The 26,166-nt window shown below is 34.4% G+C and overlaps 1 protein-coding gene across 10 annotated transcripts in view; it reads right to left on the bottom strand.

Annotated features, from left to right (window-relative positions):
• CAP (c-Cbl-associated protein) overlaps positions 1-26,166 on the bottom strand; it is a 158,206-nt gene that overhangs the window by 39,767 nt on the left and 92,273 nt on the right. For 7 of the 10 annotated variants that reach the window (XM_062669947.1, XM_038012694.2, XM_062669948.1 and 4 more), the window contains 1 exon segment: positions 19,792-19,839. The exons of the other annotated variants lie outside the window; for them this stretch is intronic. In XM_062669947.1, the coding sequence (XP_062525931.1) occupies positions 19,792-19,839 (48 nt within the window). 10 annotated transcript variants of the gene reach the window in all.

Here is a 26,166-nt window from a genome sequence, read left to right as displayed (position 1 = left end):
GAACAGCTAGACGATCACTATGCATGGTACTGTAAATATGTCCAAATTATAAGGTTTTATTATGCATTGCACTATGCGCACAATTAATTATTAATTATATTTAAAAATAACGAAAAATTCTGACTAAAGAATATATCAGGTTACAGCTACAGTGTGTAATTGTGAAAAAAAAACCGATTACGGATTCAAATCACAAACTCTCCGGGCGTACACTAAGTTAACGCCTTCCGATTCTAATTTAATTATGAAACACCCACAACATTCCGAATTTCGGGCAGTATCTCCCATAAACACTCGCTTTCCAATGAGAGCGCTTTCGTTTCCTAACTTTTGGATAATTACGAAGAACGTATTTAATTTTCATTCGCAATCTAATTGTTGTATTTGCTTTAACCATTGCTACTCCAACAAGCGAGTAATGAAACTATCGTGTTTTGTAATTTTTTACCAAGTCTATATATTAATACGTGAAGCAAAAACTTTGTATCCCTTTTTACGAAAATCGCGCGGACGGAGGAATATGACATTTTCCACACTTATAGAGAATATAGAGAAGAAGTGCACAATGCTAATATTTTTTTAAAATAATGCATAAAAGATACATTAAATCAATAAAGAAAACATTACACACACTACATACCATGTATTTGACGCACACACGCATGCATACTATTTATTGTCAAACTTTTGTTCTTGACGTCTGTTGTCAAATTGAGAATAGGATATGGTTTTTCTTTGGTAATATTTTTTATAGTGTAGTGTTGGCAAAATTTATGAATATAGAAGTATAAAATACAATCATAATAGTGTACAAACTTACAATTCCAATTAATTATAGTCGAATTTCGACTACTGTGGGACCCATAGTTCAAATAACAGGCTCTCAATACAGGATGCATTTTTTGTGTATGTACCTAGATGTACATATAACTAGGTACTGAATCTTAGTAAAATAAATGGATAAATCATCAGTAATGTTCATGTAAAGCAAATTGTCAAGTAACAATCACGAGTTCCTAGAGCTTTTTAGGATGAAACAAAAAAATATTACGAATTCATAATGAACATTTTGTATAATCAAAGGTTAACGCAATGTCTGAAAAATATTGGGGGTCCTATTTATTTTCAAACAATCTTCCAGTTTGTCTCGTTACCAAAACTTTGTTAATGAGTCGTATTTGTTTTTGTATTAACAACAGGATGCTGTTATGAATAAATCATGTAAATAATCGCGATGTTGTAATATTGAGGTAGCCTTTTCAAATTGCATTAAGTGGTCACTGGATCCATGGACAACGCAAGGTAAATAGTGTCATTCAATCAGTAATTATGCGGCTTATATTATTTTATGAGGTTTTTTTTTTACTTGTATTATTCGATGTAATTCGATCGTCGTTGAAGTCACTCGTAAACATTTTCTAATTACGTATTCTATTAGAAAAATTGGCACCTACCTGTGAGATTTGAACGTCAGCATATTCGCTTCTCTTGATACAAGTAAATCAGATGTCTTATTGTTTAAGCCATCGCTACTTCAATGAAGAACGAAACGCATGGCGTAATTATGATAGTTAATGAGGCACTACTAGCAAAAAACAACAACATAGCGTGTCGCTCAGTTTAGGGGTTTAAGTGATGTCTCTTACAATTTTAATGGACTTCGATTTCTGAGAATTTATTTTTCTTAAAATACTAACACAGACCGAATACGTTGTTATTGGTTATGTTTAAGACCGAATCGAAATGGACTTCAAAAAATTAGACATAGAAATAATGTTGAAAAATTACGAAAATATTTCTAAGATTTTTGTTTTACGAACCATCAACGACATTCACTCGAAGAAATTCACTGCAGCCTTGTAATGATAATACAAATATTTACGAATAGCTGAAATCCTACAGCTCTTCAACATATCGTAAAATCAAATATCTAAATTATATTTAATGCTCATAATATTATCATGGCATTGTTTTTTTTTTTGTATGCAAGAGTATTTGTTTTTAAGCGAGTACGATCAACATCATAATAACATTACCCGATTTTAACGATATACGGTATTAAAACTCTCCGGTCGGATACCAACATGTTTTTCGGCACCCAATTTTAGAGGCTCTCATTTTCCGACATGATATTCATACGATCGCAATCTAGTTATCGAGCGGACTCGCCATCATATTAAAATTCAATATCATCTGCTTTCGGTAGCCGAATGAAATATTTCAGATTGTAAAACTGTTTCTTATTGGAGAAATACGGAATACGGGTTTGTAGTGGCTTCATTCCTGATCTCAATTTTTATAAAGGAGTTCTCTTTCTTTATCTCTTTCAATTTCAAGATTCGATATATTTTTCTTAAAGGTATTTGGTGCGTTGGTTTCTTAGTGATTCGTTTTAGTTGATACTATATAATAATACGCTATCAAACTACTAACGTATATATAATAAAGATACAATGCTCGTAATATAAGGGAATCATTGATTATTGGATTTATTTCTAGTTTTTACAACACATAGCGTATTCGAAATAGAGGACTAACACAAAAACTATTGATTTGGTTTTTAAGAGGCAATGAACCTTTAATTAAAAGCGTTCAATTGAGTTATAGGTGCCAAACTGACTTGTTCTTATATATTTTACAGTTTTTCGCCACTTTTAAAACGGAAGGTAAAATTAATTAACTCGGCATTAAATTGCTGTCCGGATAGACCAGTATCTAATCATGCTTTGATTTAGAGTCTGCAATTATAATATAATATAATTTAATACAAATAATATATAAGTATCAAATTGTTATGAACAAGAAATCATGTCCAAAACTAAAAATGATTAAAGATTTTACAAAGATTAAAGGAAAAAGTGATCAAATATAAACGGTTCTACAGAAGAATGATGTCATCATTTGCCAAACGCCTCAGCGAGGGATTCTTAGAGATATTAAATTATTGTCTTAGAAATGCTAATAGGGTCATTAGCCAAAAGAAGGGAATCTGGCAAAAACTCGGCTACTTGACTAATGCTCAATGTAACCGCACGTCAACTTTGAATAGAAACATCTCGTTTTTAAGTTCCATTTTTTGAGGCATTGAGAGCACCAACAACGTAACTATTCTTTCTTAATTAGCCAGTATTGTTGCCAGAATAAATCAAATCAAAAAATCTCACCAGTTCTTTTTAATTTATACCCTGAAGTACTTACGTTAAATATATATTTTTAGCAGACCGTAAAAAATTGTAATTTTTTTTATTGCCCTTGTTGGCAGACGAGCATACGGCGCACCTGATGGTGAGTGATTACCGTCGCCCATGGACTTCAGCAATGCCAGGGGCAGAGCCAAGCCGCTGCCTGCCGCAAAACCTAGATAAGCCGGTACAGTTCGGCCAATAGTAGTAAAAATAATACTGTAGTAAAAAATTAAGTAGATACAAAAAGAGTTTTGTGCAAATTACACATCTTTCGCAAACAAATTGTCACTCACATACATTTGTGGTCGTCATGGCCTAAATGATAAGACGTCCGGTACATTCGTGTTGAAGCGATGCACCGGTGTTCGAATCCCAGACGGGTACCAATTTTTCTAATGAAATATGTTCTCAACAAATGTTCACGATTGACTTATACAGTGAAGGAATAGCATCGTGTAATAAAAATCAAACCCGCAAAATTATAATTTGCGTAATTACTGGTGGTAAGACCTCTTGTGAGTCCGCGCGGGTAGGTACCACCACCCTGCCTATTTCTGCCGTGAAACAGTAATGCGTTTCGGTTTGTAGGGTAGGGCAGCCGTTGTAACTATACTTGAGACCTTAGAACTCCTATATCTCAAAGTGGGTGGCGCATTTACGTTATGAATGTCTATGGGCTCCCGTAACCACTTAACACCAGGTGGGCTGTAAGCTCGTCCACCCATCCAAGCAATAAAACAAAAAAAAACATACCTTTTACACGAATTCCAGATTATAAATACTAGCTATGAGTTTCTGGGAAATTCCTAATTAGTACTGAAATAGTCCGTGTATAGTTTTATTCAAGGAATAGTAAATAGGGGCTAGATTTGATGTTTTTCGTCCTCATACCGTAGAACAGCATTTCAAACAACAAACAAACTTTCAATTATGTTATTTAATGTATGTACGGCGAGTACGTGCACGTAAAATTTTATACACACCGTACACTATGAATTTTCGTGAAAAATATCATGTTGGCGGACGCTCGTTCTGTGAAAAAAGTGTTAGCTATGCAAAACCACGGCGCCGGACTCGCCACGCTTTTGAAAATAAAAATTCTGAATACAATAGTAAGAGACGGAAAATATTTGCGGAGGTCCCCTTTCAAATTAAGTTTACACTGTGAAACATCGCTTTTTTAAATAAAAATCTTTAGAAAACATTTCATCAAAATTTTATAATTCTAAAATTGTAAAAAATATGTACCTATATTGATGGAAAAAAACTGTTTTTAAATGTGCGGTCCCATTAAATTAGTACCATTTACTAGTTAAAGTATTTTTACTTTTGAAGAAAGTGAAGTTCTAAAACATCACCATAATTCCTGTTACTGTAAAATATAAGCAAAAAGAATTTACTTCTGTAATTTTAGAAAAATTACAAACAGCCGAGATGAGCTTTCAAGTTTCCTACAGAGATTTGGGAATTATCTGTGAATTAAATACTTTCGCCATTGTTCAAGTGGAGCTTTGTCGAGTCGAAAGCTGTCAGTGACAACTAAAATTTAACATTATAACAGCTGCTTTTTCGTCCTGGTTTAGAATTGTGTTATAAATTATATGTAACAACCCACTTATTTTACAGTTGTTGAAGTTGAAGAATCTAAATTTTGGCCGAGGACAAACTATATTTTAATTTTTATTGCTTAGGCGGGTGAACGAGTTCATGGCTTACCTAGTGTTAAGTGACTATCGGAGTCTATTGATATCACAACGTAAAACCCACCTTGAAACTGGAAGCTTATTTCGAAATTGTATTGCAAATTATAATTTTTGCAGGTTTGATTTTAGTTAGGCAGCGGCTTGGCTCTGCCCCTGGCATTGCTGAAGTCCATGGGCGACGGTAACCACTCACCATCAGGTTGGCCGTATGCCCGTCTGCCTACAAAGGCAATAAAAAAAAAAATTAAAAAAATTACTCGATGTTTTTCCTTCATCGTGGATGTCATTCGTGAATATGAGTTAAATACATATTTCATTTAAAAATTGGTACCTGGCTGAGGGATGGGTACACTAGTAGAGTCGCATCGCGCGATATGAGTATATCAGATGTCTAAGCTTTTCGAATTTCGAATTTTAATAAAATCTTAACTTATTATAGTTTTTATTGAACACTAGCGACCCGCCCTCGCTTCGCTTCGGAAATATTAAAACACACATGAAACCAAAAAAAAAATTTAAAAAAATTAAAAAAAAGTAGCCTATGTTCATCAGGGACAATGTCGGCTTCTAATGGAAAAAGAATTTTTCAAATCGGTCCAGTAGTTTCGGAGCCTATTCGAAACAAACAAACAAACAAATCTTTCCTCTTTATAATATTAGTATAGATATAGATTTGAAATACTTTAATTTTGTAGACGTCTTAATTGATACAGACTTATATTTTCATTAACATAATATAGTAAATCATTCACCCATTTATTCCATTCACTAAGGCGCCAGACAACAGCTAGCACATCCACATCATTAATAGTATTTTTGTGAACTTTAAAATGGTGACTCAAATAGTCGTGTTTCCTGTTTTCGCGGCTGGTCGGTACTAGGATTATGCAACTTGTCAGTCTGCCAAGCCAAACGTTCAGGTGTTGTGACCTCCGTGTAAGAGCCATTTGTTGACACACCGCTCGTGACTCATACGTGATCTCCTTTCGCTGGAGAGTAAACCAATTTGTGGATACCATTTTGAGAATAGAAAACGTCATACGTTTTTGTTGCTATGTCCAGTTTACATTAGAATCTGTGCGATCTTTGCAATGCGGTCTTCTAGAGTTCTGAATCTAAATTAGATGATCATAAAAACACGAAAAGCACAACTCAGTAGTAATGTATTAATCCAAACAATTATTACATTTTTGTTTTATGAGTAACAGCATTAACTCGAGATGCTCACCATTTGAATTCTATCAACAATTCATTCATTTATTTTATTTCATTCAATCCTTTTTATTTCATTTTCTATTAATTGTTTAGGTACTACCAAATTAACATTACTTTTAAACGTTTTAATGCTTCCGTTATCTTGTATATAAGTTTTTTTTTATTGCTTAGATGGTTGGACGAGCTCACAGCCCACCTGGTGTTAAGTGGTTACTGGAGCCCATGGAAATCTACAACGTAAATGCGCCACCCACCTTGAGATATAAGTTCTAAGATCTCAGTATAGTTACAACGGCTGCCCCACCCTTCAAACCGAAACGCATTACTGCTTCACGGCAGAAATAGGCAGGGCGGTGGTACCTACCCGCGCGGGTTCACAAGAGGTCCTACCACCAGTAAAAGTACAATTCATTTTTAATAGCAGTAAGTATTTCCTACAATATTGGAGTCACATATAGACACAATTAAAATTACTTTTACGGTTTTATCTCATATTTATTGTTTACATTTTATCATTTCCAACGTTTCCAAAAATTTACAGCGTTTATGGTGACGGACTATTCCGTCAGTCAGTCGTTTCATTAATAATAAAATTTAGTCAATATTATTTGGATAGCACACATTTTCCTGACATACTCTCATTTCCATTAACATATATGTTTACATTTTATAAAAAATAAACCAAACATATTTTAATAATTTGGAAACTTGTATATAAATATTTCATATAGGATATGTTGCATATTGGTATCGTTAAATTTAATCGCAGTCTGTGTTAAAATTATTTTTGAGTTGACACACATACGACTCTTCAAAAAAATATCTATTTTAAACTGTTTATCTTGATGATTGATGAGTAAATATATTATTTGTTTTAAGATTTGAATTTATAAGCTTTTGTCTGTCTGATTTCGTACGAGGGTGATGAAAACTCAATCGATATTATATAACTATTGGAATTTTTATCAAATACAGAGCCACTGTTGTATTTCATGTCATTTATAAATTAACAACAATGGTATTATTTCTTCATCAAAAATATGTCGTTAAGTGTATTCAAACAAAATAGTATATTATTATTAATTTGTATATTCATAGCACTATTAATGAAGGAATAGTCTGAGAAATTTATATTAAAAATTTGAAGCAGAAACTCTTTGCTCGAAGAATCACGCCCATGTGAGTTTTTATTAAAACCGTGTCACACTCGGATAGAAAAGAAAAATGTGTTGAATGAACATATAAATAATAGCACTCCGGCTTCCGAGATTTTAATCTTCGGGATTTCAACGCGGTATGGGGTATTTGCTCTGGATTTGAAACATTTCATAATACTCCAGTAAACAATTACAAGAGCGTGATTTTTTTTTATGGAAACATCAAGATGATTTGTAACAAAAAAAAACAGGAGTTGATATGTAAAATATCTTGTCCAACTCAATATTAGTTTAAATAGTTCAACAGAGTCTCTATTAAGTAAATTAGGCGTTATCTCATTTGCATAATTAAGAAGTTCTCAAAACAATGAACTTGGTGGCAAGCAATTACCGGAGTCCAAGATCGAAGTTTCAAATGTACTACTACTATAGCGGCTATTCCAAACACATTGCTTTTCAGTAGTCTAGATTTACGATACTTAGTTCAACTTTTCGGGCTTATAACGTATCATAACCTGTCATCAGTTAGGTAGAAAGAAAATGCTACTACTACACATAAATGCCAGGGAAATACTAGTAATAGCTAAAGAAAAACTGAGGCCGCATACCTGGTTATAACTTGGAAGGTTTATTTTCATGTGAAACTCTTTGACTTTCGTAATTCAAATCATAATTGTATAATCTATAATTCATCCATTAAAACATGTGTATGATGTGTGTGTATAATGTTCTTGCAACATTCTGTTTTAATTTGATACTCATATTCGTGGAGGTCTCATCGCCTGGCATTCAGTGATGGTATACTGTTTCATAATGAACGTATCAAAATGTGATATATACACGTACACACGTCCAAGGTGATTGAGTGAATATGAGGTTTTATATTGTGATGTAAAACTTAATGTGCGGAAAGTACGGAAACAACCCACATTTATAGTCGATGGTTATGCACAGTTGTTAAAAGAACCGAGCGGTAAGGTCACAGGGCATCTGGTGCCGCACGAACATGTGTGTTCACTATTTTTATCGCGGCCATTCAAGCTGATATCGCTAAATTCATAATACATATAATATCGTTCGAGAGCTAAAACTACGCTGCAAAATCATTTTGCTTCTTCTTTACAGTATTATACAATCTTTACGAAATTTAAAAAAAAAGATGAATGAGTATAATTTTTAATTAATAAATCGAAGCAGAGTTTATTAACATCCAGAGACTCTACTGCACTTTCATTTAAAAAAAAACTTTTTATTTTTTTATTGCTTAGATGTGTGGACGAGCTCACAGCCCACCTGGTGTTAAGTGGTTACTGAAGCCCATAGACATCTACAACGTAAATCACACAGTATAGTCACAACGGCTGCCCCACCTTTCAAACCGAAACGCATTACTGCTTGACGGCTGAAATAGGCGGGGCGGTGGTACCTACCCGTGCGGACTCACAAGAGGTCCTACCACCAGTAGTAATAATTGAATATATTTCATAAAGAAAATGCATTAGGCGTATCTCGTTTCTTTCATCGCTAATTAACCAAAATTTGTTTAGTTTAACGAAATCTGAAAAGGTTTTAGTGAAAGCAAAAGTAAAATTCTCGTTTGTATTAGAATACGAGCGATGTAAATTTGGATCTGTTATGTCAAAGGGTTTGTATACTCAGCGAATATTCACATCGTCGTCCTTTCATTTTCCCGAATAAACAACAGAAAAAGGCCAAAGCTTTCGATTGTCGCTTCCAGTGAAAACTGGAGGCAAACAATAACTGTATGTAAATCTACATTGGAACATGTGTTGCAGCTTTTGTCCGCCCACAGAAGTGAGACGACATTCTTATATGGGCATTATTGACTTTTTGCTGCAGAAATTCTGTTATTGTTCAATTGACGTATATGGCTTAATAGTCCCTATGTGCTCCTAATTATTTTTCGTGATTATTAAATGACATTTTGATAGCATTTTAATTACATTCGACCCAGATGTGTACATAAATCCTGTTAATGAAATACCCTTATAGTTAACGTATAAAATATTAAGTTTACGTCATGTAAATAAAATGTCCAGTCATGTGAAAGTGGTTAAATTCAAACATGGGCGGTAATTAAAAAAATAGCCATACGCCTACCAAAGTTCAGAAACGACTTCCACGAGTAACATTGTGTTATATATAGAATTAAACCAATTTACGATGTTGATGCAACGGTTTTTGTTGTGCTGGTAGATGACCGTATGAACATTTAGCATTAAGATATCATAATATGAATGTCTCCATCCACTCAGATACACAAGCAAAAAGTCTCAACTGTTTTCGCTTCGAAGCGGAACACACTATTCGTTTGCGGGAGAAATAGACAGGACTTATGTGCTCACAGTGTCTATATATCAATACGTGAAGCAAAAACTTTGTCTCTTTTTACGAAAATTGCGCGGACGGAGGAGTATGAAATTATCCACACTTATAGAGAATACAGAGAAGAAGTGCACAATGCTAATATTTTTTTAAATAATGTATAAAAGATACATTAAATCAATAAAGAAAACATTACACACACTACATACCATGTATTTGACGCACACACGCATGCATACTATTTATTGTCAAACTTTTGTTCTTGACGTTTTCAAATTGAGAATAGATTAAATATTGTTTGTCTTTGTTAATATTTTTTTAGTGTAGTCTTGGCGAGATTTGTGATTATAGATGTGTAAAATACAATCATAATAGTGTACAAACTTACAATTCCTATTAATTATAGTCGAATTTCGACTACTGCGGGACCTCTAGTATTCTATAATACCTTAACTAAATACAACAACATCATGATCGGTGCCAGTATATAGTGCTGTTTGTGCTAACACGAGATGGCCCCTAATCTCAGCCTACGCTAACAAATAAACCCCACTAACCAGCGCCACATTAGCTTCAACGTTCGAAATTACTGTAATCGGGTCTCTCACACGACCAACTTTCGTCGAGTTCCGCTAAACCGTCTTTTATGCGTCAAAGACATTTTTTTTCTCGGTGTAAATCTGTGCTACGTAATGGGAAAAGTTGTAACAAGTATTCAGAACGTATTATGTGCCATTAATATTCTGACGAGTCGCCGACGCCGGTAACTCTATAAAACTTCAATGAATACACCCCGGGCTCGACCTGCCTTGTAATTTCGATTTCATTACATTATTATGAAAGCGTGTACATAATTTTTATAAGTAAGTTAACGTTGAATTCAGGTAAAGTATTATAGTAGTATTTATTACAGTTTCACGAGTCGTAGACATAATTATTAAGATTAACTAACGTACGACCGTGAACACAAATATATTATACATTTTTTTTATTGCTTAGTTGTTTGGACGAGCTCACAGCCCACCTGGTGTTAAGTGGTTACTGGAGCCCATAGACATCTACAACATAAATGCGCCACACACCTTGAGATATAGTTCTAAGATCTCCGTATAGTCACAACGGCTACTCCACCCTTCAAACCGAAACGCATTACTGCTTCACGGCAGAAATAGGCGGGGCGGTGGTACCTACCCGTGCGGACTCACAAGAGGTCCTACCACCAGTAACAAAATATACTGTAACCTATTAAAACGTAAATACAATTTTATTCAAATGCGTAGTTTTTTTAAGGTTTTAGTACTGGCATTCGTATACATTAAACTTTTATTGCAATTAGAAATATATACTAAACGAACCCTAAGCTTATTACCGCAACCAAATTTCGTAGAAACTGCATTTGCATAACAACATAAATTCAACAATTAATGCGAACTAATGAATGGCGGAACTGCCCACTCGTTTCGGAATTAGTCAGTCGAGTGGACAAACAAAACAGCTGATTGTGTGTCCGTTTATAGACAACAGCTCAATTTTTCACCTTTTGTCTCTATAGACACTATAGACATTGCACAAATGGAGGCGTTTCTTTTTAAATACCGATTCCTTTGGTTTAAGCGTCGATTATAGGAACACAGCTTAGACTTCATAAATGCTTTAAATATTTTTCAAAACAGCTCACTCGAATCATTTTGAGTTGATACCAGAGCTTACTTATCACAACTTATAATCTCTAATCATCTTGAAACTGAGGGCTTCAGAAGTCTATACATTTAGTACAGCAGCCTTCAAACTTGAACACATAACTGTTGTGCAAATATAGGCCAGATGTTGGCTACCCGTGCTAACAATATCATCTACTACAAGCAAAACATAAAAAACCAATTACCTTAAATTAAAAAGTCTATTATAATATATATCATTCAGCATATCATAATATATTACACAGTTATATTATTATACGACAGCTGCCCTTCAACGACAAGGTCAAGGTTATCTTTCAATGAAATCGAAAATAAGTGTTCAGTAGCGAGATCTCGTATAAAACATATTTGCTCATGATAGCTAAAAACATTATTTTGCTCTTAAGCCTTGTTCGGACTAGGCGAGTATTTTAGTCGAGTACCGAGTAATTTAGTAGCTAAATGTGTCTGAGCATCAAAAATTTAGTCGAGTAGGTTAGTAAATAATTTAGTCAAGTCAATCCATTTTGTTCTATTTTTTCGGGCGAATAGTTTAGCCACTAAATTACTCGGTACTCGACTAAAATACTCGCCTAGTCCGAACAAGGCCGAAGAAAGACCCGAATCGTTAACTTGCGTGGTTCCGTATTTCGAAGCTTCTGCAGATTGTCATTCCGTACATTCATGTTTGTAGATTTTGTTTCAGCTTGACCATTTGTTGGGACTGTGTGGAATGCAAAACTATGTCGGACCCTTTTCTAGAATCTAGAAGGGTTCTGTAACAAATTTCGTTATCATGAAACAGTTGTAGAATCAAATCAAACTCGTTCCATACGCAGACCCATCCATACGCAAATAGGCAATAGAACAGGGCGCACAGAAAATTATTCGGGATTCGAACGCAAAGTCGTATCGGCGGCGGTAAAAAAATAATGTAAATGTAAAATTAACATTATCTCAAAACACGAATTTATAAATCAATGCACACTAAACTAAAAGTTTTTTATTTATTTATTGGTTTATTATTAAAAAAAATAAAAAGTTGTCCGTCGCATCGAATTCTTATTAGAATACTGTCGTTATGGTACCGATAAATATGATTACAAAAACAATATCGTTAAAAAACGCGAAAGTTATAAAATATGATTATAGAAATAGCTTGTTTAATTTATATATTATAATTACGTTCAATAAATTTAATACGTGAATATAGGACATAATATAAGTAAGCCGGTATAGAAAGGTCGAAAAACTATTTTAATTTCGCCGTTCATACTACAATACTAATCTTTTTTAATACATAAAAACAAAAGCTACATTAATTTAATACACACGAGAGAAGTAAATGAGTAAAGTTTTATAATTACCACAGTTGCGTTTTATAGCAAGACTGAATAATGAAACCCTGCGATTTAATTTTCTTTAAAAAAAATTTTTTATTGCTTAGGTGGATTAACGAGCTCACAGCCCACCTGGTGTTAAGTGGTTACCGGAGCCCATAGACGACTATAACGTAAATGCGCCACCCACCTTGAGATATAAGTTTTAAGGTCTCAAGTATAGTTACAACGGCTGCCCCAAGCCGAAACGCATTACTGCTCCACGGCAGAAATAGGCGGGGTGGTGGTACCTACCCGTGCGGACTCACAAGAGTTCCTACCACCAGTGAGTTAATTGAAAGGATATTTTATTCTTTCTTTAAAAATACCTCGTTATTAAAACTTGTTCTTCTGCCTTTTTATTTATTACACTATTCAACTATTACGAGTATAGCCTTTTCTATTATACTAATTTATTAAATACTCACTAAATAATATAGCATTTTACTAAATGGATTCAGATTTGTTAGAACTCTAATTATAATTCTCGACTTCTGGAGCGTTTATTTATATTTATTTATTTGTTTATATTTTCCTTCCTTTTTCGCCTCAAAAACTTTAAGTTGTTTTTAAAACAATCTTATTTATAAAATTGTCGCCTGAATATAATCTATACTAACATTATAAAGAGGAAAGATTTGTTTGTTTGTTTGTTTCGAATAGGCTCCGAAACTACTGGACTGATTTGAAAAATTATTTTTCCATTAGAAGCCGACATTGTCCCTGATGAACATAGGCTCCTTTTTTTAATTTTTTTTTTAAATTTTTTTTTTTTGTTTTCATGTGTGTTTTAATGTTTCCGAAGCGAAGCGAGGGCGGGTCGCTAGTATGTATATAAAATTAGAATCAATAAATTAACATGACATTTGGAATCATGGAAACCGGTCCAGATGTTCCTAATGTCAATAATTTTAACGGTAATAAAAATGCAGATATTGGTTAGACCGTTAATCACGTACCAAGTACCTATAGTAACAAACATTGACGTATTAAAAATATCAATGGTAACAAAGCATATATTTACACGGCCTCTTGGTAATAAGACTATGACCCAAATAATGTTTCAGGATATTTTCTTTCGAAAAAATTGTATATGTTTATTTTTTTAAAACATAAATCCAAGACAGGCGAATTCGCTGTATGACATCTAATCCAATATTAAAAGAGGATCGTAGAACTAACCTAACCTAAGCTAGCAACTATGAGATAAAAAAATGTGACGACTTAAAAGCTAGGAAATATTGAGACTTCAATCACAGTGATAAAGCCCGTGAATATCAAGAAATATATTATCGTGTAAGCTGAAACACTACATAGGTACTGATTCTAATTCTCGTAATTGTGTTACCAGACTACAGAGATAAAACACTACGTTCACAGTGTGGCAATGAAATATAATCTTTGTAAAGTATGTTATTTCATTTGCAGATAACATAACATTATACTTTTGTTTTCTAATTTTTTCAACCTAAAACTTTAAAAAAAAATTGGAAATTCGAATCTTCTTTTTTGATTTCATTCGAGTAGATTTCCAGCTATATTAATATTGTTACTGATTTGTATTACATTTTTGCCTCTGAGAAGAATCGGCAATAAATTCGGGCTATTTTGAAAATAAATTCTCTTAATACAAACAATAACAAAATTAATTTATAGTAGTATAAACAATTTTAAAACGGAAGCTAACACAAAACTAATCTTGTATTGCTAAAAACCAAACTGAACTTATCAATCGCGATTAGATTAAATTAAAAGCTAGAATTTTAAAATTAAAACTAAATTTATTAAAAGGTTTTATTAAATCAAATTCGTAAACACGTATTCGTAGTTATAGTTTTCTACAGTGCCAGCAAACAATCGTAAAATATAAACTAGAACAACAAATGCTATGTTTCCACCACGAGACGTCTACAATGTATGAATTAGAGCTAGCTACCTTGACGCAAACATACTCGTATGTTCCGATGGTATCTATATATTAATACGTGAAGCAAAAACTTTGTACCCCTTTTGACGAAACTTGCGCGGATGGAGGAATAGAGAATATAAGGAAGGAGTGCAGAATGCTAATATATTTTTTCAATTATGCATAAAAAATACATTACATGAATAAAACAAAAACATTACCCACACTACCATGTATTTGACACACACACGCATGCATACTTTTTGTAGATTGTCAAACTTTTCTTATTGCTTATAGTGTGTGGTCAAATTGAGAACAGATTAAATATTGTTTGTATTTATTAATGTTTGTCTAAAGCGTAGTCTTGGCGGAATCTGTGATTACAGAAGTATTAGTCTTTGACAATAGAATCATAATAGTGTACAAACTTATAATTTCAATTAATTATAGTCGAATTTCGACTACCGGGGGACCACTAGTATGACTTATTCGACAATGCATGACATAACTAATTACTACATCCGTAGACTAAGATATTTTTGGTTTTGAAGTGAAACTTTAGGTTATTCTAGGTTAATTTCATTTTAAAAAATTTACCATGGACAATAACGATTATATTTTCCAAAAACATAATGTGTATATGAACATCGATTGTAATAAAATACAAAGCTTAATCAGTCTAATTCGATGCTGAGTACAAATTATTATATTGGCTCTTATATGTATTATCTAGCTCTATGTATTAATGTTATTATTATTAAAAATGATAAACAAGTCAATTCGCAGGCAAAAATAAGAAGGACCATTAAGAGAAATTTAGACAAACTGTCTTGGTTAAGTTTTATAATCTGAAATGACATCTTCTTTTTTTTTGTATTGCTTAGATGGTTGGACGAGCTCAAAGCCCACCTAGTGTGAAGTGGTTACTGGAGCCCACAACGTAAATGCGTAATTTGTGGTAGGACCTCTTGGGAGTCCGTACGGGTAGGTACCACCACCCCGCCTATTGCCGCCGTGAAGCAGTAATGCGTTTCGGTTCGAAGTGTGGGGTAGCCGTTGTAACTATACTGAGTCCTCACTGGTAGGTACCACCAATCTGCCTATTTCTGCCGTGAAGCAGTAATGCGTTTCGGTTTGAAGGGTGGGGCAGCCGTTGTAACTATACTGAGACCTCAGAACTCAGATCTCCAGGTGGGTGGTGGAATTTACGTTGTAAATGTCTATGGGCTCTGGTAACCACTTAACACCAGGTGGGCTATGAGCTCGTCCACCCATTCATGCCATAAAAAAATTAAGTCGTTTCTCATAAATGAGACCTCGACGTCATGTCTCAAGTTGCGATGTCAACTGACTCCTATAATCACTGAATACGGTAATAAAATGTTCTTGGTGACATAACATGTAGCACAACATGTACAAATTTACGCACAGAACATTCAATTAAACGTTTTGTCAAACATTTCATTCACGGTTGGCGAGTAAAAAGGGCAATGTTCATGGCTAAATTTAGCGGTTAGTGCCGGTAGAGCTAAATGTCTCGTCTCAATGACATTACTATGAGAGCCTCACATTTGCATTCCTTATCGTGTGTTTGTTACGCTGGCCTGGCGGGCTTACAGTTTTTATTCAGAAGGCGCTTCTTGTGAGATAAAATTTACGTTGTGTTCGTTCACACGAAATAATTCTCATACATAGTCACAATATGTAGCGTTTACAGTTGAATCACTATCGTATAAAATCGGCTAAGGGAATAAACTAACCGACTCGTAGCGTTTTATAACAAAGCACACGAAATATTTAGGTTAAAAAAAAAAAATTACCTAAGGACTTCGTAATTTCATTCATAATCGAGTGGATTGAGAATTGGAACTTAGAATACGGTCGCTTTTCAGGTATGATGAAGTAAGAAACGTTCTTTTTTTAGCCGCGCTTGTGTACATCAAACTTCATAATCCGGTGCTAAGACATTCTTTTTTTTATAGCACAGCGCTAACTCTCTGACACATTGTGCTGTCTCGCTACTTAATGGCTAGCTACCCTATGCTCCGGAAACGGATATATTCCATGATGGTTTGCGACGATTTGTAGCTGTTGCTATAAGTTACTTAACCTAATATTATTATAACTTACAAATGTTTTGATTATACTGTTAATTTGTAAGAAGACTGAAATAAAATAATAAATAATTAAATAGCATAGACCAGTAAAAGATCTCACTGTCTATTTACTTTTAAGTAGATATCGGTGTCTATGGATATAGCAGCGTGAATGCCGCCACTCACTTTGAAACATGAGGTATTCAATTCAATTATATACCTGACCTTCCCTTTAAACCTTTGCCAAAAGTTCTTGATTATGTACATCGTCTCGCTAAAAAACCTAACCACCATTTCAACTATCGTATCTGGATCTACCTTGGTCAACGTCTATCACTAAGCGGATGAAGAGTTTCGAAAAATTCCATTTGGCTCCGTCTTCGTCTATATCTATCCTAGCAATCCTTATCGTCCCACTTCATTTTTTTCGCCAATACCTACTTACTATACTTGAATCGACTTATACAACTAAACAGAGGCTCAAATCCAAATCCGGCATTCAGGTATATTTTTTTTCTAATGCAGATACGCACTTAACCACTTATTAAATTACTCCGATATTGCAAAAAAAAAACATCGTGTAACACAGTTAAACCCGCGAAATTTATAACTTGTGTAGTCACTAGTGGTAAGCGTAATGTAAGCCTACTCGGCTCGATTTCAATAGTAGGAAAGCAATTATACTATACAATTGAGACTTCTGATCTCAAGATGGGCAGCATTCAGTGTTGTGTCTATGAATTGTTGTAGCTACTCAACCTCAATGGGAATAATTAAAATTACCACATCATCAAATAAAGGTAAGTATTTCAAAAACATTTATTTTCATTGTGCCTAATTAGTCGTAATAACAATAATAAAATGAGCTATTGGCTCGCGTTAAAATAACTGTGTAAAATATCAGGAAGTGCGTGATCTTATCGTTATCACAATATGACGTAATATTTACACGGCTTACACGCTGTCTGTGAGGCCACACATGGCGCCACTCATTTACGAGAGATAATAGGATAGGATTACAGTTAAAATATTGATATCATTAACTATTAATAGTCAATATATCAACGTCACAAAACTAAGAAACATGAACTAGGATATTCGTTTTATTCAATTTCCGAATATCACCTATCATGTTTATTGAAGTCACTTCAAGAATATCAGTCACGTTAAAAAAATTATGATATCATAATATTAAATTTCTTATACCAATTGTTTATTTATTAAGCACATTTAATATTAAGTAAGAATTTGTTTCCGAGAATTCTCATTTAAAAGCTGAATTGTAGCATAAAATTTAAAAGATTTGATGTATTTCTGTCGATATCTTGCGGTTTTTACTACTCTTGTTTACTTTCTCAATCATCACATTACATCATCAACTCGTTACGTAGAATTCTGTTTTTTTTTTGTTTAATTCGTCACTAATTTATATTAATAACATTATTCTTTGAGTATTCCAAATACGTTTTTGCATTATCAACATTAAATTGTGTGAAAAACCAATGTATGATAACGTTGCGTACGTAAATAAAATATAGAAGGGATCTAGTATTAATCAAAAGAAAAATGATACCTTACGCGTATTTTATCGAAAAGTAAAAGTCTATTAACTGTCAACTTCTTTACAAAAAGTTTACGAATTTGAGTATGAATTGCCATAGAAGGTCACGGAATATAAGCTAATGAGCTAACCAATTCAACTTATTACCATAAATAGCTTGATGATATAATAATAACGTCATCGTCGTACCAATAAAAATTGGTTGAGCATTTCTAAAACCCATTATCAGTTGGTCTTTGTGGCATAATCACAAATATTCACACACCAGTGTTATATTTAATGTGACGTTAAATTTCACATATAAAATTTGTAAAACATTTTCTCTCTTGATACCGTAGGTCAACCGTCAGAATATAACAATATGCTTCAATTTACCAGATAATTAACTTTCGGAAATAGACTTTATGCTTTAGATAATAAAGACGAATCAAATTGGTGAAATTACACCATTTTCTATCCGTTGCGGCATAACGTTGGAATTTCGCCTCGTCAGCAGTATCATGGAGGGACTAATGCCCGTTTTATGACTTTGCCTTTTTATGGATATTCGGATATGATTGTCGACACTCATAAAAACGGAGTTGTCTTATAAACGTCTGCATATAGCTCACCATTTTTGATATCATTTACTTTCACTACAAATTTATCATAACACAATTTTCTTTGAAATAATAGATTTCAACAATCATTCCAGTAATGACGGCAATCAACAAAATGACTAGCTTATAAATCCTGAAAATATACACAGAATATGGGTTAATTAAAAATACAACATCATACACAAAAACACATAGTTACATTTTAAAACAACAACAAAAAGTTAGGTTTTGATTAGTCCACATCGATAACGCAAATCATCAATTCAATTCACACTATTTAAAAAAAAAAATATATGAATTTGAAATATTGCGCGTATTTTCCTAAAATCAATAAGGCAGACAAAAATAATTCCAAGGCTAAATCATACCATTCATATGCAAACTTCATACAAATTACATACTTACATGTTTATGACAAACCCTATTTGTTTTTTTTTATTTGCCGAATATTAATATGCTTTACCAACAAAGTATTTCTGAATCACAACTAAATATACATATACGATAAATATACATAAAAAATATACAGAGGCCTCTTAACCAAGAAGTTTCCTTAATGTTGGAATTTAATTTCACGCGTTTATTGCTTATCTCGAAAATAACTTTTCCGTGTCTTTTAAAATATGTAACAATCTTGCTACAATCTTGTCACGTGTTTCGTCTACATACATATTTAATAAAAAAATGACATGTATTTCACGATACAAGGGCTCTATTTCCATTTCCACAAATACTAATCTCGTAAATTTGTTGTTTCCGAGAAAATAACGTGTTCTTTATTTCGACATTGGATCTGAGTTATCAAAGTAAAATACATGTAGGGAATCATTAAATATTAAAGATCACCGAAAAATATTCTCTTTTTTGCTTTTAACTAATAGCATATGAATATCGGCAAAGTTAGATTATTATTTAAAGGGAGATTACACAAGATACGTGCATATTTTCAAATCTCACTCTGATACCTGGAGAGGTCGAGCGTGCCTTGAACGTCGGCGTTATCATGACGGTCTCTGAAATTACATCACAAACATGAAACCATTGTAAAAATATTGTTTTTTTTTTATTGCTTAGATGTGTGGACGATCTCACAGCCCACCTGGTGTTAAGTGGTTACTGGAGCCCATAGACATCTACAACGTAAATACGCCACCCACCTTGAGATATAAGTTCTAAGGACTCAGTATAGTTACAACGGCTGCCCACCCTTCAAACCGAAACGCATTACTGCTTCACGGCAGAAATAGGCAGGGCGGTGGTACCTACCCGTGCGGACTCACAAGAGGTCCTACCACCAGTAAACGTAAACTTGGTGTAAACGTTTATTACTTCAACACGAATCCGTGTTTTTTCTTTCGGGTCTGCTGTTAGAGACTATGTCACGGCATGTGTGTCAGAATCGATCCAATAAACATATTATTATCTATCTATATTCTCAAACTCAATCAAATTACTTTATTGTTGGCAAACTTAATGATATTACTAGTTACGTCTGGGTTATTATTACTAAACATCTTTCTAAATAATTATTTATGAAATACGTAATGTAATTTCTTATCTACAGTTTAAAGGCAATTAATTTTAAGCCTATAACAGAAGTGCGTGTACATTGAAGAAAAATAATAATAAAGTATGGTGTTTAGGCGGACCTGATTTTGTATGATTAGTTTATTTATTCGTTCGAACTAAGCCTTAACTTACTAAACTATATGACAAAACTACTCAACTAATTATTGGTTTTAAAGACTTTGGTTTACACATATGAGTCGTCTATTATCAAAGGTGGCAATCTGTGCATTTGGACAAAAAAAATTTATTGATATGTCAATACAGATTGATTTGAATATAATCGTCTCCTTCAAAGAATACGGTTCAAAACCTGCATTAAATAAAGGTTAATAGTTAGCCTGTTATTTATCTAAGATGTCGTTCCGAAGAGTTTTGTGACTGCCAATGGAATACAAAGTCAATAATTCGTTTTTCTGATTTACCAATCATTGTCCAAAAGTCAGATTGCCGGCTTTGATAATAGTCGACTCATATATCTCTTTGTTATGAGGTTAACGAAAGAGCTAAGTCGAGTACCTTTTTTTTTTTTTTATTGCCCTTGTAGGCAGACGAGCATACGGCCCACCTGATGGTGAGTGGTTACCGTCGCCCATGGACTTCAGCAATGCCAGGGGCAGAGCCAAGCCGCTGTCTACCGCTTAATACTCTCCACAAGCCTCGTTTGAAGAAGGACATGTCATAGCGCTCGGGAAACACCGTGGAGTGGGAGCTCATTCCATAGCCGGATGGTACGTGGCAAAAAAGATCTCTGGAAACGCACTGTGGATGACCGCAGTGGCTCCAGGTAGTATGGATGAACTCTACTCCGGTGGCGGGCGGTGCGATGGTAAAAACGAGATGCCGGTATCATCTCGAACAATTCCTCAGAGCACTCCCCATGGAACATACGGTACAGAATACAGAGGGAACTGAAATCCCTCCGCAGACCCAGAGGCTCTAATATTAGGTACCTATATTATTTCAACGGTGGGACTCATTTAAGCAGAGTTTCCATCACAAGTGCAATCATGTAAACAGCTCTTCAGAAACTTTCTTCAAAACTAAAATACATTAAGACTACTTTGACAAGTACTTTTAAAAACACCATAGTCGCCTGTGGCCCAGAAAACTGTAATTTACGTCGCCTGGTTTTGGAATGAGCCCTCTCGGTGCCTCCCCTCTACGGTGTTTCCCGAGCGCTATGACATGTCCTTCTTCAAACGAGGCTTGTGGAGAGTATTTAACGGTAGGCAGCGGCTTGGCTCTGCCCCTGGCATTGTCGACGTCCATGAGCGATGGTAACCACTCACCATCAGGTGGGCCGTATGCTAGTCTGCCTATACGGCAATAAAATAATAATATTAATAATATAGTGACAAATAAAAAAAGCGAGTTTAACCCGTAAAAGTAATTATAATTATATCTACGGCTCGTGAAATCTGAAGAAAATACTAAATTAAATTGAGTTAGTTGCTTCTTAATTTTACATTTCATTTTAATTTTTCTTAATTTTCAAAGATAAATTTAAACTAGTTTTTAATCATGAACACGATTTTTATCGCAACATTGAACCGTAAAAGTAGCTTTACTCAGACGCACGTTATTGTTATCACCGTAGAGATAATTAGCTAAATTTGTACAATTCGAGTAATCGAGCGAGCCACATTTACGCGATTCTGGGAACATTTGTGGTTCGAGATAAGGCGCTATCGAGGTAAAGGTTAAGGATTACAATACGTCACTCGTTTATAAATGGGACTACCAAAAACTCATTCATACATTTTCACTACGTTTATTTGTTGTGCCAAGTATCCGTTATTCTTTTAGTATTGGATAAAACAAACCATTGATTCCAGTATCAAGGGATAGCCGGAAGCTTTATTCTTGGAAATAGGCAAACAAACAAGATCACAAAATATTGTTATAAGCGTCCCGAAATAAATTCACGTTTATACCTCTCTAATGTTATCATGGTAAACCATTTGCTCACTTGCCCGCAGCCAACTTGTAGAAATTTGAGAAACATAATTATTACTTGCAGAAGTAACTACTTATCATAAAGATCTATTTCAGTACAGTAAGCAGTTTGCGTAATCACTGGTGGTAGGACCTCTTGAGAGTCCGCACGGGTAGGTACCACCACCCCGCCTATTTCCGCCGTGAAGCAGTAATGCGTTTCGATTCGAAGGGTGGGGTAGCTGTTGTAACTATACTGAGACCTTAGAACTTATATTTCAAGGTGGGTGGCGCATTTACGTTGTAGATGTCTATGGGCTCCAGTAACCACTTAACAACAGGTGGGCTGTGAGCTCGTCCATCCATCTAAGCAAAAAAAAAGTAACAGAACATCATACTAAAACGACCTATTATTTTTCATTTATTGCATCGATAGTTGAATGAATTCACAGCTCACCCGGTATACAGTGTTTATATGCTATAAAGATGCCCATAGACATCACAATGTGAATGACACCAACTTCCTGGAGATTTTAGGTGCTAGGTTTCAATTATATTTTGTATAATGGCTGTCTCACATTTGGAACTGGAACGAAATACTTCTTCGTGACAGAAATAAGCAGCATAGTATTGCCTACTCTCGCATACCTACTTACAATACACCCTACTACCATTAAATGCCTTTTTGGGATGGATCGCTTGTGGTTCGAAGGCCTAGACGGTTGAGTACGGGTTGAGTCAGAGATGGGTGGGATTTGTTAATAGCTGTCCGAGCGTTTCCAAAGAGGACCTAACAGTTCAAGAATAGCGATTGACGACCGCAGTATGCTGGTTTGAACTCAGATAATCGTGCTGCATATTCTCTGGTGAATTCCTTTCTCGCCTTTTACAGCACTCACGGGAAGCATCGGGTTAGTTCTGTGCCTGTTCTTGTTAATGAAATATTTATGATATGTATATTAATTCCTATTCCATCAGTATGAAGATGCATCTCGCAGTACATTTTCTGCAGTTATTTGGGTATACGCGGTAAATGTTTTTAATACAATCATAAAATGTAAATCATAGAAGAAAAAGTAGTAAAAAAGTCAGTTACAAACAGATTTTTTGTTAGAAATATTGTAATGTTTACTAACGACATGAAAAATTTAGTTCAGTAGTTCGCGTAACCTATACGAGTATATTGAACATAATAAACTTGTACAAATATTTACTAAGTTAACAAAACTTATGAATAATAACGTACTGTCCTAGTAAATATTGATTCTCGGTAACCCTTCTCTAGAACCGTGTTAAACTAATATTTAATTAACGCATTCGGAATCGTAGAGAAAGCTTTCGCATCCAACCGCTTATTAAAATATATGTTTGAAGCTAACACAACAAAACGTATAGACACTCACAAATAATTATACGTATGTTTCTAAATATAAATATGGAAAAAGAAAAAAACTTTAAATAATAAACTTTGATTTAAAAAAGAAACAAAAAAACGCCCTGTGTACGCATGTAAGTGCTAAGACAAATATGATAATGTAAAATCCAATGAGTTTCCCAATAGCCGCTCAATGTCCGTAATTAAATTTCCAGGCCATCATCATCGACCAATCTATCATCAGACTAGCGTAATCAAACCATATTACTGTACCGCCATCAATTATAAAAGTACATATTATTTACAAGCTTCATGATGATACAAAACACAGAAGTCATTGAAATTTGAATCTCAAGATAGTTACTAAACCTTTGCAAGATGCTAAAAATAAACGTAAGCTGACCAATATTAAATTAACTCAAATCTATATATTTCGTTATAAAAAATCCAAATAAAAAATCTGGGCCAATACAAGGGGTATTGACCCAGATTTGTTATTTTGATTTTTTAGGGGTACATTAAATAAAACAATGCTTATATTCGTTTAAAGAAACGCAATTGACAACAATAGCTTACTTAGTTCTTGCTGTTTAAACAACTGTCTCAGTGAATTCTTTTTTGGGTTCAACGGGGAGACAAAAAGCATTTGACGACTTTATTTGTTCCCGCACAAACCGCGACCTCAACCCTCATTGAGCTCAGAAAACGTACTTAACTAAGTTAACAACGCTTCGACCTCGCCTTCCATAAAGCCATTACTTTTGAGGATGATCCCTTGAATTTAATTTAAAAATTACTGTACCCCAAATGGTAAACATTAGAAGATTGAGGACTCTCAATTTCACGACTTGAAAAGGGTTCTTCACAACTAAACTAGTAAAACAGCTAATCTAGAGCGACTCCAAACTTAATTTCAGGGCTTATGTTGAATACCTAGCAAAATAATATGATCTGATGTGATGGATTTTCGTTTTGTAATTAAATGGAATATATACTGGTGGCGTTTTGCGAGAACGCGCGCGTATGTATGCCCTTAGGAATTTTCTGTCTTCAAGTGGTCTTGCGTTTTCGTTTGAAGGATGTGACAGCAACTATACAAGAAAACTGAGATTCGAACCTCATATCATAAAATTTTATGATCGATTTATCGATACACCATCATGCAAAAGACAAAAAACGACGCGTTAGTCATAGGTTACGCAACAGAGATGGTATTTTTCAAAAGTCTACCTAATTGTGCACGGAACCTTATTGACAACGGTCGGTCCGTGAAATCGAATTGGCTTGCAGTCAAAGGCATGTATATTTGTAGCATCTGTTCAGTGAAATGAGAAACCATAGTTCAAATGCAGGTGCGAGCCAATGATTCAGTTGAAACGGTATTCGGTAACCGTCGGGGAGTACGCGAGGCGACGCGACGGCGTGTTGTAATCCGTCGCGCTAACACATTTTTCAATACGTTTCCAACGAATTCATTTCAAGCTATAAACAATAAAATGTTTAATTTTGCATCTTGCCACTAAAGTTATAAACCACTTGACAGTTAACAGTACGTATCTTCTTCTTTTTCTCCACCTTATCCCACTAGGTGGGGTCGGCACATCTAATTTTTCTCTTCCATTCTCTTCTATCAGCCGTCATCTCAACACTCACTCCTCTTTCTCTCATATCGTCATTCACACACTCCATCCATGTCTTCTTCGGTCGACCTCTTCCCCCTCTACCTTGCACTACCATTTCCATACATCTCCTGGTCACATGCATCTTCTCTCTACGCATCACATGTCCATACCACGCTAACCGTCCGCTCCTTAATTTGTTGTTTACCAGGGCCACTTTCACACTTCCTCTGATATACTCATTCTTTATCTTATCCATTCTTGTTACTCCACACATCCATCTCAACATTCGCATCTCTGCCGCATGCACTCCTCTTTCATTCTTAACTTAACAGTACGTATATGTATACAAAATATGATCATAGTTTGTAAACGTTAGGTTGATTTATTCACATTTATTATTCGTTGTAATTGAAAGACTTTAATAATTTTCTTAGATGCATTTTGATATTTTTAATATTAATTCATGAAACGGGTAATTTTAATACAAAACCGTTGTTGGCACTTGTTTTTCTCATTTCACGCAAAAAAAACTAAATAGATAGATACGTATACAAAAAAAAAGGGTCCATATATGAGTCGACTATTATCAAAGCCGGCAATGTGACTTTTGGACAATTATTGGTAAATCAGAAAAACGAATTATTGACTTTGTATTCCATTGGCAGTCACAAAACTCTTCTGAACGACATCTTAGATAAATAACAGGTTAAGTATTAACCTTTATTTAATGCAGGTTTTGAACCGTATTCTTTGAAGGAGACGATTATATATTCAAATCAATCTGTATTGACATATCAATAACATATTTTTGTCCAAATGCACAGATTTGATAATAGACG

Source organism: Bombyx mori, chromosome 9 (assembly GCF_030269925.1).
Source record: "Bombyx mori chromosome 9, ASM3026992v2".
NCBI classification, from domain to species: domain Eukaryota; kingdom Metazoa; phylum Arthropoda; class Insecta; order Lepidoptera; family Bombycidae; genus Bombyx; species Bombyx mori.
Note: the sequence above shows the minus strand (reverse complement) of the source record. Positions and strands in the feature narration are given on the sequence as shown.